Consider the following 20410-nt stretch of genomic DNA (forward strand, 5'->3'; position numbering starts at 1 on the left):
TCCTGTTCCTTCCTCCTCCACTGGTACGAGCTCGATTGCGCCTTTTTTCAGCATCACCACAACTTCCTGCTGCAATAAGTGCAAGTGCTCTGCCGACATAGGACGGTGTCTTGGGGGAATGTTGGGAGGAGTGGATGTTAACTCCAAACAATAACCGTACTGGATAAGTTTTCTCACCCACCTGTCTGTGGTGATGGACGTCCAGACTGGCAGGAACTGCTGGAGTCTCCCCCCGACAGGTGTTGGATGGTCGGGGGGCAGTGACAGAGAGTCACTGTTTGTTGGCGGCAGAGGAACGGGAGTTGTTGTTCCCTCTGCCCCTGCCTTTGGCACTGTTACCTCTGTAACCCCCTCTACCCTGCTTGGGATACGAGGATTGTGCACCACTCTTTGCGAATTGTGTTTGTTGACCCAAGTGTCCTCTGGTAACACCACGTGCTCCTGAGCGACGAAAAGTGCTTCCCCTGAATTGTTGAGACTGAAGCGCCCCCATGGACTTAGCAGTCTCATTGTCCTTTTTAATCTTTTCAAGGGTGGTGTCAACATCTGGACCAAACAGTCTGTCAGGATTGACGGGCTGGTTGAGTATTGTTGTTTGAATGTCGGGTTTAAATCCAGATATGCGAAGCCATGCTTGTCGCCTTAACATGACACTAGTGTTAATTCCCCTAGCCGCTGTATCAGCCACATCAAGTGCACACTTTATTGCTGCGTTTGAGATAAGCTTTCCCTCTTGTATGAGCATTTCGGCTGCTTCCTTAAACTCATCAGGTAGGTGTTGAAGGAGCTGTTCTAGGGTGTCGTAATGCGCCCTATCGTATCGTGCCAATAGAGCCTGTGTGTTTGCTATACGCCAGATAATGGCAGCCTGCGCAGCCACCATTTTGCCGGATGCCTCAAGCACTTTCGAATCCTTGTCTGGGGGAGGAGCTTCACCCGTTGTTTGGGAGTTTGCCCTTTTGCGGGCATTGGCGACCACCAACGAATCCAGAGGCAACTGTCCCCGAATATATGCAGGGTCCCCAGGTGCTGGCCTGTATTTCTTCTCGATACGTGGGTTCACCACTCTCGCCCTGGTAGGTTCCTTAAAGATCTCTGGGGCATGTTTAAGGACACCTTTGAGCATAGGAAGTATTTTAACTGTTCTTTCTGAGACAGAGAAAGTGTTAAACAAAAAATCTTCCTCCACCGGGTCAGCATGCATGTCCACATCATGATTTGCAAATGCCCGCTCTATCAAGGCATTAAATGCTGCTGAATCCTCTGTTGGTGATGTACGTGCCCCAAAACCCTGTGGATCTTGTACCACCTGATGTCCACCTTGGTCCCCAGTGTCGTCATATGAGTCCTGTTGAACATCAGGGTCATTGTCAACTGGGAAATTGTACTGGTCATCTTGGTCATCATCCTCTCCGCCTGATTGGTTGGGGGAAGGTGATGGACTCCTTCTTGGTGGTGGCAGAATAGGTTCAACAAGGGCAGGAATGTCCTGTGCCAGCCTTTTCTTTTTTAGTGGAATGACATAGGATTCCAGTGGTTGGGAAGTGATTTTCCTTTTGTAGAGGGTCAATTTCCCCGTTTGGGCATCGATGTAATGCTCAGATTGTTCTTCTGAGGCTTGATGTCGAGCCAGGCGGCTTTTTTGCGTCGAAGGATCCGACGTGTCAGCGATTTTCGGCACCGATCTGGGTGCAAATGCCTTCGGTGCCACCTTAGGTGGCAGAGTGTAGAGAAGCTTGGTCGCGGTCTTCGGAGGTGTGTCCACCGATTTTGGAGCCGACGGCGCGGGAGCCGTTGACGACAAAGTCTTCTCCCGAATAAGTTTGAGGGAGTCGGTGACCTGCTTTGTGAAGGAAGCAGAGGGTTTTGTAACCGACGGCCGATGTTCGGTAGCGTCGGAGTCCCTCGGTGTCGACGAGTTTTCCGTTGACGAATCTTCGGCTCTAACGGGTCGCGGCTCCGTTGTAGCCTTTGGCACCGACGCCGTTGCTGCAGATCCCGCATCTTTGTGCCGATGCGTAGTGCCTCCGGCCTTCGGGTCGTGGCTTTTAGTCGACTTTGATTCGACCGTGCGTTTACCTGTAGGCGCCGTAGTGGCGTCCGAAGGCGTGTCAACAGTCTTGGAGGTCCGCGCCGGAGCAACCGTGCTCGACACTTGGACGGCCTTCTTAGAGGATGGTTCCTTGGGCACCTTTTGCGGCGCTGTCGACTCGACAGCCTTCTTCGACTTCTGTGGGCCGGAGGGCGACGGGAGTCGATGAAGGAGCAGGCTTCGATATTTTTTGTTGGACGTCGGCCATTTTAGGTGTGGTCGAATCCGATGGTTTCGGTTTCGTTTTTGTTTGGACGTCAGCCATCTTTGGTGCCGTCGAATCCGAAGGTTTCGATACGTGCAATGGCGGCTCCGCGTGAGTGTCCGTGGCCGGGCCAGAAGGCGGGGCCGGGGATAGCGGTGCAGGGTCATGGGTAAGGCCGAGTGGCGATCCCGTGACCTGAGCCGGAGTCATGTAGCTTTCGGGGCATAGCTCTTCCTCTGAGCTATCTTCCGCGGCCGCATAAACTTCTTCGTCGTCCCCTACCTCCTCGACGTATTCAAGGTCTTGGCCCTGTTCCTCGACGTGTTATTCGGGATCGGCCTGGACCTCCGTCGACGGCGGTGAAATCTGAAGATGATGGCTACCGCCTTCTTCTGCGGGGTCATCGAATATGTCGTCGGGTGCCGGAGCCGCTCGCTGGGCCTCGAGGCACGCCGCGCGCCGATGCTTGAGCGTCTTCTTTGACCTGAACTTAGAGCAGGCCATGCAGTTATCCTCGTTGTGGTCCGGCGAGAGGCATTTATTACAGCCCGGATGCACGTCGATATGTGGATATTTGGATCCACAAACGGGGCAGAACTTGAACGGGCTCCGCTCCATGTTAAGTTCGTCAGGGTCTTGCTGCGACGACAGGGCCTCGATGTCCGAAGAGTTACTAGACTCTGCAGAATTCCGGCTCAGAGTCGGACGATGCTCGAGACCGTACGCAAACAATACCGACGGAGGTAACGAAGGCCTTTTGGCCTTAAGAACAAAGTTTTTCGGTTCCGACACGGAGACGTCGAAACCACATCCGAACCCAATGGCGGAAAAAAACTATCTGGGGATGGAGTCGATGCCCATGCGCACTGTAGTCCAGGGGAGGAGCCACCTATATCGTGATACTTCAAAGACTCTTCCAGGACAACAATGTGCAATCATCCAGACCCAACACTAGGCGGCGATCTATGCAATAGATATGAATTTAGCAGCCCACATGCCTCGAACTTAGGATTGGTACAGAGAACCACTTTATTATGATGCATTTGCAGAAAGGGTTCTTGAATGGTTAGTGCTTGTAGTTCACCAACTCTTAGAGAAGTAATAGCTACTAGGAAAGCAACTTTCCAAGTTAAGAATTGCAATTCACATTTATGTAAAGGTTGAGGGAAGTCCCATTAACCGTATGAGAACAATGTTTAAATTCCACACAGGTGAAGGTGGTGCTCTGGGAGGAATTATTCTTTTGAGGCCCTCCATAAAAGCCATTAGGGCAGGTACTCTAAAAAGTGATAGATGTTGTCTATTTTGTAGGTATGCTGCAATGGCAGCAAGATGCAGTCTAATAGATGTGTACGCTAAGTTACATCTTTGGAGATGTAGTAAGTAACCTATGATGTGTTGAATAGACACATCGAGGATTGATGTCGTCGTTATGGCAGTATATTACAAAACGCTTCCACTTGGCTGCATAACATGTCCTAGTGATGGGACATCTAGCTTCTTTAGTAACGTTCATACAGTCAGGAGGAGGGTTAAGATAACCAAACTCTAGGACTTCAGGAGCCAGATCGCTAGGTTGAGCTGAGCTGGATCAGGGTGTCTGATCTCTCCATGGTTCTGGGTTAGGAAGCGTGGAGACATGTATAGTTTTTGGTGCGGTACCACATAAGTTGCAGTAGTGTGGTGTACCACGGTTGTCTGGCCCAAGTTGGAGCAACTAGAATGAAAGTGAGGGAATGTTGCTGAAGCTTGCGCATCACTAGTGGAAGTAGTGGGAGAGGTGGAAATCGTGCACAAATTTGCCGGACCAGTTCATCCATATCGCATTACCTTTGGACAGCGGGTGTGGATACCTGGCGGCGAAGCTTGGGCATTTGGCGTTTTCATGGGTGGCGAAGAGGTCTATCTGAGGTTGTCCCCACATTTAAAAGAACGGTTGAATAACTTGTAGATGAAGTTCCCACTCATGGATTTGTTGTGTCTGACAACTTAACAGATCGGCTATGGTGTTTTGTACCCCTGGAACATGTTGGGCTAGAAGGAAGATGTTCAGAGGTATAGCCCATCTCCATATCTGCTGCGCTATCTGAGAGAGTTGCAGGGAGTGCGTCTCTCCTGGTTTGTTTATGTAATACATGGCTGTCATGTTGTCTGTGCGGACTAAGACAGCTCTGCCTGATATGTGCTTTTGGAATGCTTATAGGGCTAAAAAAAGGTTAGTAACTCCAGGTGGTTGATGTGGAGTAATTTTTGTTGCGGTGTCCACCTTCCCTGCATGGTGTGCTGCAGGAGGCGGGCTCCCCATCTGGAGAGCGATGCATCTGCTGACACCTCCCCCCTACCCTCTAAGGGGGCAATCGGATAAGGGGGTCAGCCTAGCACAAAAAATCTGTAAAGTGGCGCCACAAAATCCAACGAACCTTGGCTGGAAACCGTGTAACTTCATAGATGGCCATGAAGAATGTATGGTTTATGTGCATGTTTTATGTGTGCGTAAAAAACAATAAAAACTTGTTGAAATTTAAAAAAAATGACCATATGCGGAACTGGCTCTAGGCACGGTCGGTCCTTGGAAAGGTTTTTGGTGTCCCACCATTGCAGTGAGCAGTGTGTTCGACCGTCTACCAACACTAGGTCTTTTAATTGACCTTGAGCCTGGTTCCATTGTCGTGCTAGGCACTCTTGAAGAGGACGCATCTGTAGTCTTGCAGGAGGCACTATGGATATGCAAGAGGCCATCATTCCTATGAGTTGCATGAACACTCGAGCTGGAAGAGTGTGTTGTGGTTGGAATGTCGTTAGAAGAGCTTGCATATTTGTTATCCTGGTAGGAGAGGGATAAGCTAGCGCTGTCGAGGTGTTTACTGTGGTGCCTAGATATTGTTGTACATGGGACTGTTGCAGGTGGGGCTTGGTGTGGTTTACTGTGAACCCCAAGTCGTGGAGTAACTGGATGGTGGTGGGAGTGTGTTGTACACACTGACTGTATGAGGTGGCTTTTATGAGCCAGTCGTCGATATATGGGAAGACATGAATGTGTTGCCTTAAGTGCGCTTGGTAAACGCTCTTGGTGCTGTTGTGACCCCGAATGGGAGTACTTTGAATTGATAGTGCTGACCATCTAGTACAAACCTGAGGTACTTTCTGTGAGCTGTGTAAATGAGAATGTGGAAATAGGAGTCCTTGAGATCTATAGCGGCAAGGAAGTAGTTTTGTAAAAGGAGAGGAAGAACCTGTTGTAGTGTGACCATATGGAAGTGGTCGGATTGTATGTACAGGTTCAGTGGTCTGAGGTCAAGAATAGGCCTTAGAGAGCCGTCCTTTTTTGGGATAAGAAAGTATAGGGAGTAAACTCCCTTGTTTTGTTGATGCAGTGGCACTGGTTCTATTGTACTTTTTTGTAGGAGGGATATTACCTCCTGCCTGAGCAATACCAAATGTTCTTGTGACATTGGGTGTTGTCTGGGTGGTATGTTTGGGGGGGGGGGGGGGGTAGATGTTAGTTTGAGACAGTAACCTGCTTGAATTATTTGTTGCACCCACCTGTCTGATGTGATGTCGTTCCAGACAGGAAAGAATTGTTGTAGTCTTCCCCCAACTGGAGTGGAATGTAGTGGGGGAAGTGGAGGGAAGTCATTGGGCATGGGTGGAGGTAGAGTGGGAGTTGTTAGTTTTGCCTCTACCTTTATTGTTGTTGCCCCTGTAGCCTCTACTGTAGGTGGATTGGGTAGGGGCTTTGTAAGAAGTAGAGGAGCTATCTGAGGAGTAGCCTCTATATGATGAGGGACGAAAAGAACGTCTGGGAGCTTCCGACTGCAAGGCTCCCATAGATTTAGCTGTGTCTGTATCCTTCTTTTAAGGGATAAGTCCACATTAGGTCCAAATAAATGTAGCTCAAAGGGTTGATCGAGTATGGCACTTTGTACTTCAGGTCTGAAACCTGAAATGTGTACCCAGTCATGTCTACGCAAAAGGACACTGGTATTACTTGCCCTTGAAGCAGTATCTGCTGCATCTAGTGCACAACGAATAGAGGTGTTGGTTTTACCCTCTTTTATAAGCTCATTGGCCCTATTTGTGTACTGATCAGGAAGGTGTTGCATTATGGATTGTAACTCATCATAATTTTCCCTGTCATACCTTGCTAATAGTGCCCGAGTATTAGCAATACGCCAAATGTTTGCTGCCTGTGATGCTATTCTTTTGCCTGAGGTGTCTAGAAGTTTAGACTCTTTATCTGGTGGGGAGCCTCGCCTGATGTTTGGGAATTGGCTCTTTTGCGTGCATTGGAGACTACCAGAGAATTCGGGAGGAGGAGGAGGATCTGGATGGAACAGTTTCTCTGTGGGAGGTAGATCGTTCGGTGCCGAGGTTTTCGGTTCTATAGGCTTTTTTGGGACCAAACTGATCTTTTGGCTTTGTAGTGTCTTTGTCCGGTGGGCCGTGTTTTTTTGGCTCCGACGTTTTTTCCAGCTACGAAGCATGTGAATCGGGTGCTTTCGGTGGCAATTTCTTGCTCGGCTCCGAGTGTGGTTTTGGTGCAGAGGAGCCTGTGCCAGTCTTCGACGCCGAGTGCTAGGATGTGGAAGCAGCTGGCGTGGAGGTGGGAGAAGATGGCTTCTTTTTCAGTGCCGGTAGTGTACCGGCACCGGGGATAGGCTGATTCGAGCCCAAGTCGCCTACAGGCTTATTAGGCTTCTTTGACGAGCCCGAAAGCGGGGCATGTAAAGCAGTGTCTCAGTGTGCACCCGGGCTCGAAGGTGAGGGTGTGACCGAAACCTTTTTCGAGGGTGTCAAGGAAGGGTCGGGGTCGACATGTGTACTAACGACCCTCTGTGCCGGAGCAATGTCCTTGACGTCTGAGCCATCGGCCTCGGAGTCGCTGTCGACGCCATGTTCTTGCTGTTGCTCTGGCTCGTCGACGCCCTCTTAAGATGTCGTGCGGGATCGAAGATGACGAGCGAGTCATGGTTCTTCGAGCTCGTCGGTCCGAATCGTCTTTTTGGAGCAGAAGGTGGCACAAGCGGAACAGTCTCTGGCCTCGTGCTCTGATGAGAGGCAAAGGTTGCACACCTCTTGTAGATCGGTGTGGGAAAACTTCGACCCACATGGAGGACACGTCTTAAATGGTGTCCTTTCCATGAGCCAGAGAGTAAGGCCCAGATAGGCCCGAAGGTCTTCGTCGACGACCGGAATCTAAGGCTTTGAGGTCGTTAAGAGTCGCGTTGAATGGAAGCGCGCTCGAGACAATACCGTCGAACTGGGTGAGGATTGCGCGCCGAAGGAAAATCTGTTCCAAACTGGAGCGCAGGAAACCCATCCGAGCCCGATGGCGGAATAAAACAATCGAAGGATGGAGCCGATGCCCATGCGCACTATTGTCCAAAGGAGGAGTCACCTATCCCGTGACTTCCAAAGACTTTTCAGGACAAAAACAACTGCAAACATCCGGGCCCAACACTGTGGCGATCTAATGCACAGTGTGTAATCTGCAGCTCATATGCCTCGAACATGTAATAAGTGAAATCATGAGAAGAGAGCCTCAGAAAGTGTGCATGGTCTAAATGTTGGATACGCCTTCTATTTAGCAGGTGTCTTAGGATGAAAGACTGGTGTTTGCATTATCTAGCTCATGGATTCCAAAGAAGCTGATGGGTTGAGCACCCTAAATCGTTGAAATAACTTTCACAGTGAAGAAATAAATATAAGCAAATCTAAGGATCTGATGCAAAACAAAATCAATCTAATTTAGTGCCAGCGATACCTGCGGTATTGGAAAATCCATCTTCCGTCCCCCAGATATTGAGTAAGATCTGTGCTCGAGATACGGTAGAACTTTACCAACCTCAGAAGCATTTTCTAAAAAGTGGAGCCCAAATGCTGTTTATGTATAATGGTGGAGACTAGATGATGTAAAAGTGAAACAAAACCGGGAAGGTGGCACTTGCTGGGTGTGGGATATATCACCGGCAGACTTATTGGGCTATGAGCAAGCCTTGACGTGGTAAATATAAAATACATATCTGCACCATGGGGAATGATAACATTGTGCACACCTTTCTCTCCCAATATGCCACATAGTAATTTTAGAAATTTTGTATTTGCGTTTATTAGTGTAAAATAAACAGATCGTTTGGCGAGCAGCTTGTCCCACCCTCAACGCTTTGGCTCAATTCCCCTCAATTGCCTTATGTTGCAATCAACCTATTCCGATTGTGCCTTTTATCTGCTGAGTTCCGACTAGTCCATGGTCATGTCTTGTATGATCAATATGATTTTATATCGCTGTTTTTCTGAGCACTTATCCTGAGGAAGTCACCACTTAAATGTTTTAGTAAGCTCATCCCCACCCTGACAGTCATGTTGTTAACTCCTAGAATACAAAATAAATATTTTAGATCTAATAGTATACTTTCTGCTATGCTTAACCTCTAGCATTTTGAAATTATTCATGGCAGTCTAGTGTCAGATGGATCCAACAATAGCTGGTTCAATGTCGAGCACCACATCAGGTCTACTGGGAGTTCTTTACCCTGTTGATGCATATCGCTCCTTGTTTCCAATCCGCCATAAATGTAATGTGTTGAGCACGTTTAAAGATCTGTTTAAAAAAACATTGTCAGCCAATACAAGGCCTTACTAATTTGGAGAAAAGTATGCAAGCAATTGGGAGCCCAGTAGAGGTAGAGACCGTTGTATACACAACACAAATGTAAACTTTTGACAGCATGAAATGTTTTTGCACTTAGTAAATGATGTTCCAATTCGTAAAAAAAATGCTAGGGAAACGCACAAAGTAATGTACGTTTAAGAGAGACATTTATAGGACTTTCACAAGTGGAGAGAAAAAAAGTCTAATTGGCAGACGACCTGTGGCAAACATTGTCTGCATTTTCTAAATAGATAAAAATCATTTAATTCCATGTTACTTACCTCTTCTACATTGATGCTAGATTTTGCACTGGTCTCCAGGAACTTAATCCCATAATCAATAGCCAACTAGAAAAAGAAACAAAATCAGGCACATTAAACATAATGCAAGCCAAACCAACAATAAAAACTTCAGAGCACATTCTAGCTCTCTAATCTAGTCTTTTAATAGGATTTAGCAGTCAATCTGCAAGTTTAAGACTGCTCATTAAAGCTCGGGGGTTGCCAGCTTTTGTAGCTGAAGAAAGAAGACTACATGTATACCTGAAACAAAATGACATTTTTTATTAATGTTTACTGTTAACAGTCATCACTTTTATACAACACAATGAATTAAATTTTGCAACATTAGATTCTGCCCTCTAATAATAGGAGGGATGGTCTGTCTAGGCTCAATCATCTTCATTCTGATGAAATCCTTACTAAGTCGGTATCAGAAGAGCAGAACGACCATGTCGAGCATCTTAATCAACATACACCTATTGATTATTTGCTCCATAAAGCATGCTAAATAAGAGCGTTCACTCACTCTTTCATGGATTCCGTGGCAGTCAGGCTATGGTCCTACCAATAGCCACAGCTGCCAATAATCACTACTGTGCAAAGCAGATCATCAACTACACATTTCTACTACATTTGCACAACTCGCGCTACTGTTGGGACCCTGAAGCATAGCACATCACTGTTCACACAGAGCATATAAAGGGTTGAGAAAGGCAATAATCTGACTAGCTAGAGACTGAAAGTACTTTCACAAGAGGTAATACTAACATAGAAATGTATTGAATAGTGAGCAACATGTACAATGTATACCACACAACATACACAAGCAGTGCAGTAAACGTAGGGCAGGGTGGACTTTTTAAATTCACCGGCAGAATCGGAGGAATATTTGCCAATCCTGCATTACTCTAGTAATGCTGAATTACTGAGGAATTAAAATTACAGCTGCTCCGATGGTGGAATAAAAAATTATGCAATGGTTTCTACATGTTGGAATCCATTGCATACCACTTGGCGTCCTTACATACTCTGCAGTGCTTAAAAGTTTTAAACACTTCAAAGTATGCAAAAGCGTCAAGTGGTATTTGGCAGCGCCCTTTTCCTAGGCAAAATGCATTCTCGCAACGATTTTTGGACTTTAGGGGAGCTAAGTTAATAGCCCAGGTGCCCATTTTGCCCAGTCGCTGAATTCTGCGGAATCTGTAGGAATTTTAATGCAGTCAACTCTGCGAATTCCGCACACCCCTAAGCAAATCTATGAGGAGAAATTAGCCAAAAACAGATTTTGTATCGTTGTCATTCAGAAATGCCATTCCAAATGCAAACCACAAAGACTGAAGGGCTTACAGCGGTTACAAAACAGGGTTACCGGTTTGATCTGCCACTTCCCAAAGTAAATCTCCCCCCCCCCCAAACAAATGCACTGGTTAGCGATTACGCTGGGGACCTTATTCACAGCTGCTTGCGGAATTCATCGGGTAATCCATGCTTCCACTCCTCAGTTTTTGTTCTCTAAATTCAACATCTATGTACCGCCTCATTCCGTGGCCCTTTTCTGCTGGACATTCCAGAAATCTGGCCAAAACTTAGAGATAAAGCCTTTTCTGTGGACTCCGCGCCATGGAGTGGAACAAACTCCCCTCTTCCTCAGCCCTTCTTCCTTTTCAGAAACATTTCAATACCTTATTTTTTAACCTCTCAGATGAATTGCTGCTTACCTCACGCTTTCGGCTTGAATTTTTCGCAAACTTAGCACCAAGAAACTTGGGTCAACATTTGGTTTAATAAATGCAGAAGAAATAGAATATAAAAAAGGGTTTTAAAAGGCTTGACCACATCTCAGGGTGACCAATGGAAGGTAAACAACCTGGAGGCTTAAATCCTGGGCAATCTCCAATGACAAATGTCCAATTCAAATTATTATCCATATGCCTATTATCAAGGGGAACAACATCATAGACTAGTCAAGAGGGCTGTCCAAAATGTCAGTTCCCCTTGCTGTGACCTAGGACCTTTTGCTAATGATCAATCCTAAGAGGTCAATGCCTCAAATGTCCCTTTCTGGGGTATATAACCAATGTGACAGCTCACTAAGACTACAGTACATCACAGGGTACTTGCCAAACCAGACTGCTGACATGACAAAGCTCTCGGAGGGGATTGCCTGGCTCACCACTTCCTGCATTTTCGTTTAACGGAACGTCTCCTGCATCTCGAATGAGGTGTGGCAAAACAAAACTAATTTGTAATTTAGACTTCTATGTATTTTATAAGTGATCCAGGGTCCTCACAAATGGGCTGGACTATTGAGGGCTTATGACTTGGATGACGATATCCCTAGAAGGAAACTAGAATTACAGGTAACTTTCCTTCTCTTCCGGGGGATCCTTATTAATAGTCTTAAGCAGTGAATAGAATAGCAAGCCTATCCCTCACAGAGTGGACAGGAAATAGAGTCAACTCCAATAATTAACCAAAAGATTCCTCAACAATTCCTGTCCAACTTGAGAATCTTCCCTGGAGTCGGAATCTGGACAATAGAGCCTAGTGAAAGTATGGATAGACCTCCAGGTCGCAGCTTTGCAAATATCTGTAATAGGGACATTCCTAAGAATAGCTATAGTGGCCACTTTACCTAGAGTAGAATGAACTTTTGGCTTAAAAGGTAAGGGTTTCCTTGCCAAGTAATACGCAAAAACTAAACAAGAAACTATCCATCTTGATATGGATTGTTTTGTAGAAGGCAACCTGGTTATTGCTGGTCCATAATTTATGACAAGTCTATCTGATTTTGTATGTCTCTAGTTTTATCCAAACAGAACTTCAACACTTGAGACATCAAGGGAGTGAAGAGACTTCTCGGTCAGAGTTGAAAGATTTGAAAAAAAAAAGTAGGTAAAGAAATCGTCTGATTAATGTGGAAATCAGAGACTACAGTAGGGAGAAAACTAGGATGAGTTCTCCTAACAACACTTATTGTGAAACATTGTATATGGCTTGTTTATACACAGGGCTTCGATTTCACTTGCTCTGCAAGCTGAAATAATTGAGACTAAGAAAGCTGTTTTCCATGTAAGGTGTTGTAAAGAAGCCTTGTGAATAATTTTGAAAGGAGGCCGCCATTAACTTAGATAAAACAATGTTAAACTACCATGAGGAAGAAGGAATTCTAACTGGAGGGGAAACCTCAATACCCTCTGAGAAATTAGTAACTACATGAATTTAAAAAAATAGATTTGTGAAGAAGATTTTCTGAAGACGGTTATGGCAGCGAGGTGTACCTGATCAGAGGAGTACTATAAATGAGACTTTACTAGATAAAGCAGGTAGTAACAAACCCTGCAACTACAAAAAAACAAAATTGTTTTGAACACACCAAAGCCAAAATCTTTCATTTCGAAGTGTAGGATTTTCTTGTGGAAGGATGCTTAGACACACTCAAAATGTCCATACAGTCTTGCGGGAGCTTTAGATGACCATATTGTACAAATTGAGGAGCCAAGTGGTCAATTGCAGTGATGGAATATTGGGATGGAGAATCTGACCTCCCAACTTGTAAAGTTAGTCCTGCCTGCACAGCAACCTCATGTGGGCGCTCGAACATCTATGAACCACCTTTGACAAGGCCATTCTGGCACTATTAGAATCATTTTGGTCTTGGATTTGTACAGCTTGATCAAGACTGCCTGACTAAGCAGGATTGATGGAAAAGCGTTAAAAGAATGTCCTTGGCCAGTCGATCAAAAGGGCATTACTCTTCGACCCCAGTTAGTAATAATCTGGAGGCGTAATCTTGGCATTTTTTGCTTTGTGTGTCTGCAAACAGGTCTATTGAAGGATATCCCCATTCCTGTTTTTTGTAATATGAACACCTGGAAAGTGAACTGCTGTAATTGTTAGGTTTCTGGCTATGGGCCGTTTCCATATGGTGTTTGATTCGGGAGACAGAGGTCTGGAATGTGTCCATCCCAGTTTGTTCAGTTAATGAATCGTATGGTCTATCTAAACTAATAGGGAGTTAGTATTTATCGTAGGAAGGATGGACTTCAATGCTAGGTACCTGTTCTCAGTTCAGTTCACGGAGATTGATATGGTAAGACGCTTCCTTGTTCAGCCATATTCCATGAGTTTGTAAATGATCCATGTGAGCATTGGAGGGAAGCATCTTTGACAAGAGTTTGCGTAGAGAGATCCAGAGATAAGGGAATTCCTCTCTTTTAGATTTCTCGACTTGGTTCACCACAGGAGAGGCTGGGGTGAAGACAGCGACAGTTTCTGTTCCGAGCTGTTCTAGGACTGGTTCCACTACTGTTGCAGTGGTTTCAGGTGAAGTCAGGCATGGGGGACTAGGACTATGCAGGATGCCACTGACTACTAGGGATGAGATCTACCGAGCTGAAGGATGATGAGCTGGCAACAGAGACATTTCAGGCAGAGCTAGGACAGTATCTCCTCAGAAGGATACACTTGCAGGATTGGGTATCCAGAATAGCACTCAAATCGTGCATCTTGAAAATCTCATGGGGCCGACTCTAGCCCAAACGGTATAACTGTGAATTGAAGATGTTTGGAGCGAATATGCCACTTTATTCTGCATGCTTTTCCCCCGCATGCAATTACAACGTCCACATTGTAACACAAACCATTACCACGCAAATCGTAACGACTTGCTCTGGGGGTGCGCTGGATGTTGGAATAGTATAATCTACTATTCCAACTCCAGCATGTGCCACAGTAGGGAAGATGTTGGATTTTAAATCCAACACCTTCTGCCCCCTCCGCAAGTCGGTGTTCCAACTTGCGGAGTAATGGTATGCCCTGTTACAATGCAGTAGTTGTAGCGACCACATTGTAATACCCTGCAGGGAAAAGGATTTGTGGTAAATAATGTTACCGTTTGGAGCATACTACAAATAGTACGATTTTTCAATGTTTATTTATGATCAGTAAGCTTAAATAGGCAACTTGTAGGTCAAAATTTCTATTTTTCTATTTTCATTTAAAACATTTATAGAGCGCGACAGCTGCCCCAGCCAAGAGGCGTCCCGGTGCTAACAGCAAATGGGCAACAGCAAATCAGGGAGCAGCATACACAATGGGAAAAAGAAAGGTTTTAATAGCTTTCCTGAATTCAGCAAAATTGCTGAGGCCTCGAAGATGAGGGGGCAAGGAATTCCAAAGAGTCGCAGCTCTATACCGGAAGGAACAGCCTCCGGCCCAGGTTCTCCTGACCCGGGGAACCACCAGTAAATGTTGGCCCGTGGATCGAAGCGGACGGGAGGGAACATAAAAAGAGAGCAGATCCATCAAGATGTTAGGGGAAGCGAGCTTCAGGATCTTAAAGGCTATACAAAGAGCCTTAAACTCGATCCGTTGAGCCACAGGCAGCCAATGAAGGCAGCGAATTGTACTGGTCACCGAGCAAACACTGCGCAGGCCCAAAAGAGCTCTAGCTGCGGCGTTCTGTACTCTCTGTAACCTATGTATTTCTGCCTTATTAGCCCCTCGGTACAGAGAGTTCGCATAATCAAGCCCAGATCATCATTCAAGCCTTGTGATCTGTCTGGTCGGGGCATCAAAGAAGCCTAAAATAGGTTTAAGCCCGTGTAATAAACCAAAACTGGTACCTGCCACCTTCTTCGTTTGAGCCTGGAAACAGAGAGAAGTCCATCCAAACCCCAAGTGCTTTACAACCGGTTTAGGGAGTGGGGAGGTAACCTAGATTCATGGGCCACCCATGCTCATTGCATAACCCATGATCCTTTCCCACCAGCAACACCTCCGTCTTAGTGGCGTTCAGCTGGAGGCAGTTAGCGGCCATCCATCCAGCAACTACCGCAAGATCACCTTGAAACTTAGCGGCATCGTGCCTGGAGTTGCTCGAGAGGGCTACCACCAGCTGAGGGTCGTCGGTGTAGGAGACCACCGTCAGTCCTCTGCTCTTGGCAATTACAGCCAAAGGTTGTACGTACGAATTAAAGAGCAGAGGGCTCAGAGAGGTACCATGTGGTACTCCATGTTTGATTGGGAAAGGTAGATGAAGAGAACGGGGGGGGGGGCAATCACCTGATCGGTCCTATCAGAAAGGAATGGCGCTAGCCACTTCAATGCAAGGCCACCGATACCAGCCTCTTCCAAACGGCACAGCAGGATTGCGTGGGACAGTGTCAAACGCGGCACTGAGATCCAAAAGGATCAGTGCCGATGTCTGTACTGCGTCCAACGCTGGCCAAAGGTGTTCTGTCACCACCAGAAGTGCAGACAGTGCCGGAAGCAGTTTTGTGAGGGATCGAGCGTATTATCGATGGTCAAATGCTCTGAAAGGACGGAATTAATATATGTCTCCCGGATCAGGCCAATAGAGCAGTGAAATTGGCCTGAAGTTCTCATGTTTGTTAACATCCAGAGAGGGTCTTTAAGCATTGGTAACACTCTAGCTTGTTTCCATGCTGTGGGCACAACCGCCGAACTGAACGATTTGTTGATCACTTGACTAATAAGAGGAGAAATAGTTGGTAGGATTTTCCTGAATTGGTCAGGTTTCAGTGGGACAGTCGGTGAAGCCTGACTTAATTTTAGCACAGAGGGCGAGTAAACGGTCCTGTTCAATCTGAGGAAAAACCTCTAAGGTGACCATTGTGCCATTGTTGGTTAGCTCAAGGCAGCCCATGTGGGCCGTGGGAAAGCATTTATAGAGGTCTTTAACCTTTTTTGAAAAGAACAAGGCAAGCTCCTCACATTGCTTATTTGAAGTAATCAGTGGATTAATCAGTCTTTGTTGGAGCGGAGGATATATTTGGTGAAATGCCAGCATCCTGAACTTTTCCTTTTTTATGCATTTGTTTAGGTTTCCCAAGTATAGTATGGGTCTGAATTCTTGTTTGGGTTTTTCCTTCCAAACCAGAAAGCACAGGGAGTAAACACCCTTTTTGATAGTGTGGAACATTCTCCACTGCGTTCTTCAGCATCAATGCAATGATCTTCTTTTGCAACAGATCTGATAGTCCGATGGTTTGGTTGATGGTATTGAAGGAGGAGGGAATCGGAAACTTAGAGAATATAGGTTCTGCAGAATATTCAAGAACTCCTTGTCTTTGGTTAGTTGGCGGCACTCTTGGACAGAATTGCTTACACTCCTAATGGGGTAGACAGCAGAGAAGAAGAATAAGGAAATCCTGATTTGCTGGAGGTTTTCCTGCGGAAGCATTTGGTTGTTGGAGACGTTCTTTCACTCTAGAAGATTTCCCATGGTAGTACAATTGCCTTGCTTGTTGCTGCTGATGGTGCAACTAAGGAGGGGTTTGAACCCTTTGAGGAAAGTAACGCCCATCATACAGCCTGTATCGCCTTCTGAACTCTTTTCTCTTCTCCAGGTCAACTGCTTTTAAGGTGTGCATTTCAGACTTCATTTATGACATTTCGTCATCCGCGTGTTCGCCGAATATGTTAAGCCTGAGAATGAAAGCCTCGAAAAATCATAATTTTTTTTACTAGACCTACTGGTCTAGTGATTTAAATAATTTACTCAACCTTTTTGTAATGCTCTTGAACCATAAACTGGTTTCAAATTATGTGAACGTGGGCAACTATTTTAATTCATTGAGCCACCATTTTCTTCATTATCACATATGAGAGCACCTTCAAATATGTGAGGGGTGAGTCAGCAAGACTGCTATACTTAAAACTCGTTTGATTTACTAGACTAAACTTATTTCGATGTATAATACAAATCTAGACACATGACCCCTGACTTGCCTCTTAGTTCATGTACAGCATTGTCATCAGGGTGGGGGCAGGAATGTTTCTCAGATCATGTTTAAAAACTATCACTTTTAATAAGTTTATAACTAAAGCATGAAGTGGTAGCACACATTTGTAATCCTCAGATTTTACATTGAAATGGCCACAAACGTTCCCACCGACATGCCTTTTTTTTTACTGATAAAACTATATAGTGTACAAACAGTAATGTTGGGAAATAGAGTTTTGGCAAATATGTGTCTTTTGCATATCACCAAGTAAAGTGTTCTGGTTTGTTTTGCTCCTACACTCTGCTCTCAACACACTATTTTGAAAAATAATATTAATTAACAGGCTATTTATTTAAATGTTATGTGTTGAAGAAAAATAACCGACATCTTCAGACAACTCATTTGACAAAAACGTATAACTCAGTAACAGAGAGAAAGATAAACTCCATTTTCCAAACAGCAGTTAGTAAAAAGACAAACTGACATTTGACCCCTTTCCTTGAACAGACAGAAAATGTGTCAAGATAAAAACAAGATTTAATGGCATCTTTATTGCTCATTCACTTTCTGAATGAACAGAACACCTGCTCCTTTCCAGCCTAAACTCACTCACCAGATGGGACTAGTAGGTGCTAAAAATAGCTCGACCTGATAAAATTATACTCGCAACTAGGAGTGGGCGAGTAGATTTTTCTAGAATGGTAAATTAGCAATACTCCGTTTCCGCTTCTGGTTTTAGGTCGGTCAGTCTCAACTAAGAGTTGAGTCTTGTGGATATGCCAATACATACCCATGTGCTGACAAGTCATGAGTATTTTTGTATAGAGTTCCGCAAGGAACAATCACATCTTCCCAAGAGAGTGGTCGCATTTGCCGTTCCCCACATTTCTTTTCTCAACAAGTCCATCCTCTTGCTCTCTTTGTATGGTGGGGCAATAGAAGTAGGAGCAACTGTTTGTGATTTTTCTTAGCTGCTACTACAATCACTGAATCCGGCATAGAGTCTTGCCTTAAAATAGTAACGAAAAAATTCAAAAGGGGGTGGGAGGTCCTGATTCGGTGGTTTGTACTTCTTTAGAAGTCTGAAAGAAAGATTTCTAAGAAATGCAGGTGTCAAGAATAGCTGCATTAATGGCTCCAAAAGACCTCTGGCCAAAAGCAACAGAGGTCTAGAAGAGGTTCTTTGACGCAAAGTCTAAAAAATTACTAAAGTTGAAGTAGTCGTGGTGGGCAATGAGATGCTCAATTTTGTAGCCCCTCTCATAAATAGATCATTAAATGTGGAGAGATGGTTTCCTGGGGAGTCTATACTTGAAGGGTTGGGGAGTATTCTCTTAAAGACCTTGAGAAGGTTGAAGGCGAATATCTCCTATGGTGAGATTGTGACCATGCCGATATTCTACCCGATTGTCTTGAATGAGAAGAGTCCGATCTTTCAGTAGATGGTCTTCTAAATCTAGAGCGAGTTTGATGCCTTTTTCTCTGTGAACTCGGTCTACTTGGAGGCGGTCTGTGTGACCGGTGGCACAACATAAGTGGTTCTTCTAACAGTCTTGGAGATGAGATGTGCACAGGAGACGACGAGATAGAACGGACTGTCTCCAGTGTGTTCCTTTAGGGTGAATATGCTCAAGAAAAATCCAAACCAGGAGTATCCCCAGTTTCAGTTTCCTCAAGTCTTGTAACCATCCTGGTGACAAGCTGAGGTGTGAAGATCTACAATTCGCCATCACAGATGTTGGTCTTGACCGCGACTGATGTGTAGCGCACCGTGAATTCAACGTAAACGGAGGGGGAACCTACGTCGAGTAGAGATGATTTGCAGTTGACGGCGGTGTCTTTGATGGTGGGTGCATCGACGTAAACCTTGGTGGTGTCCCAGATGGTAGTGGTCTTGCTGTTGATGGAGGATTTAGACGCCGACACTTATATTTATGTGAAATGGCGCATCAACAGCGACAGAGTACCTTTCAACAGCAAACCGGTAGGTCTCCTCGACATTGATCGGGACCAATATCTCTCCCCTGGATGCCTTCTCTTCTTGGATCGCCCTCTAGCTGAGTTCTAGGAGCAGAAGGAAAGTGCTCTGACAGTAGACGGACCTTCACCACGGCAACTTGAGGAATCAGCAGTCGTCTCCTGTTTTTCTTGCAGTTTCTCCTGTAGTCCATGCAGACAGATTATTTCCCCCAGTCTCTCAATATTCTACTAGTCTGGTTTTTACAGTGCCTGCACAAGCTAGATTGGTGATCTTCTGGAAGGCAGTAGATAGAGGCTCTCTTTGGATCTGGTAGCGCCATCTTATTTGACAGGAAGGGCTTGTCACGAAAAAAGAAGGCATTGACAGAAAAATTACAACTTTTAGTCAGAAAAAGGTGTTCAAATTACTCTAATCCTAAAAAGATATTTTGTCAAATCCAGAAAACAAGTTTTAATAAAGCTTATCTCTGTATTTTTTTTTTACCAAAAAGGCACAGCTCATTGCTCTAGGATCCTGTTCCCAGCAGCCAGAAAAATATACTAAACTCAATGTCACCAGTGGGGCATGATGGGATACCGAGTGTACTGTGAAGTTCTTAAAAGCACAGTGCCGGGGGCGTGGCCAAGATGGCGGCGGAGTAGGACGTTCTTCTGTGTCCCTCCGGCGCCTGGCCCTCTATAGCTTTGTCAAGCGAGCCTTTAGGGTGCCCAGTAGCGGTCTTCTGTGTGTCCTTACCTCTCCCTGCGACGCTGTGCCATTGCCGGTGCTCCGTTGCCCCGAGGCGGCAGTGCTGAAGGAGGAAGGCGGCGAGGGTGCTCAGAGACGGACGTCGGCCTGACCGTTGAGTCGCAGTGGGAGCTGCTGCGGGGCCGCGACTCGAGTGTTCATCGGAGCCCCAGACGACGTGAGCGTGCAGCGGACCCTGGGCTGTGCTGTCGGCGCTTTTAGCCGGCGCTCTGTGGCGGTGCTCCGGTGGGGGCATACAGCAGGACAATCTGAGCGTGTGGAGAGGTGACCCCCGGCCGGGCGCTCTACGCGAGGCCGCGGCTTCTGGGCCTGCTCGGTCTGAACTGGGCGGAGTGACGGCGAGGAGTGCACTTCAGAGGGGCGCTTGCTGAGGGGGCTCGAGCGGATGCGGGAGCAGGGGGCTGAGCCTGAGTGAGTACTTTGCCCCATACTTACCCTGTCCCCGCCCGGTTCGGACCCACGTGAGGGACTTGCCGACGTCTCCTGTTGCCGGCTCTGGGACCCATTACTTGAACAGCCACGTGGTGTGTCTCGGCCGCTCTACCTACCGGAGGATTGCGCTGGCCTGCCCGGCCCTGCACTGGTGTCCCGGATCCTGCGGAGCATACCTGCAGGGGCGCCTGGACTGGCGCTGCGGAGGGTGCCTGCCTACGTGGGGGGCATGCCGGGCCGGCGAGGTCGTCAATGCGCAGAGAGTAGTA

At 46.2% G+C, this 20410-nt stretch overlaps 1 protein-coding gene across 3 annotated transcripts in view; it reads right to left on the reverse strand.

The window, feature by feature from the left end:
• Window positions 1-20410, reverse strand: part of RAB8B (RAB8B, member RAS oncogene family) — a 245432-nt gene that overhangs the window by 83930 nt on the left and 141092 nt on the right. For all 3 annotated transcript variants that reach the window (XM_078685272.1, XM_078685273.1, XM_078685274.1), the window contains exon 6: window positions 9231-9296. In XM_078685272.1, coding sequence (XP_078541398.1) covers window positions 9231-9296 — 66 coding nt within the window. The remainder of the gene's footprint in view (window positions 1-9230; window positions 9297-20410) is intronic.

The sequence above is a fragment of the Lissotriton helveticus genome, chromosome 3_2 (genome assembly GCF_964261635.1).
Source record: "Lissotriton helveticus chromosome 3_2, aLisHel1.1, whole genome shotgun sequence".
Lineage (NCBI taxonomy): Eukaryota > Metazoa > Chordata > Amphibia > Caudata > Salamandridae > Lissotriton > Lissotriton helveticus.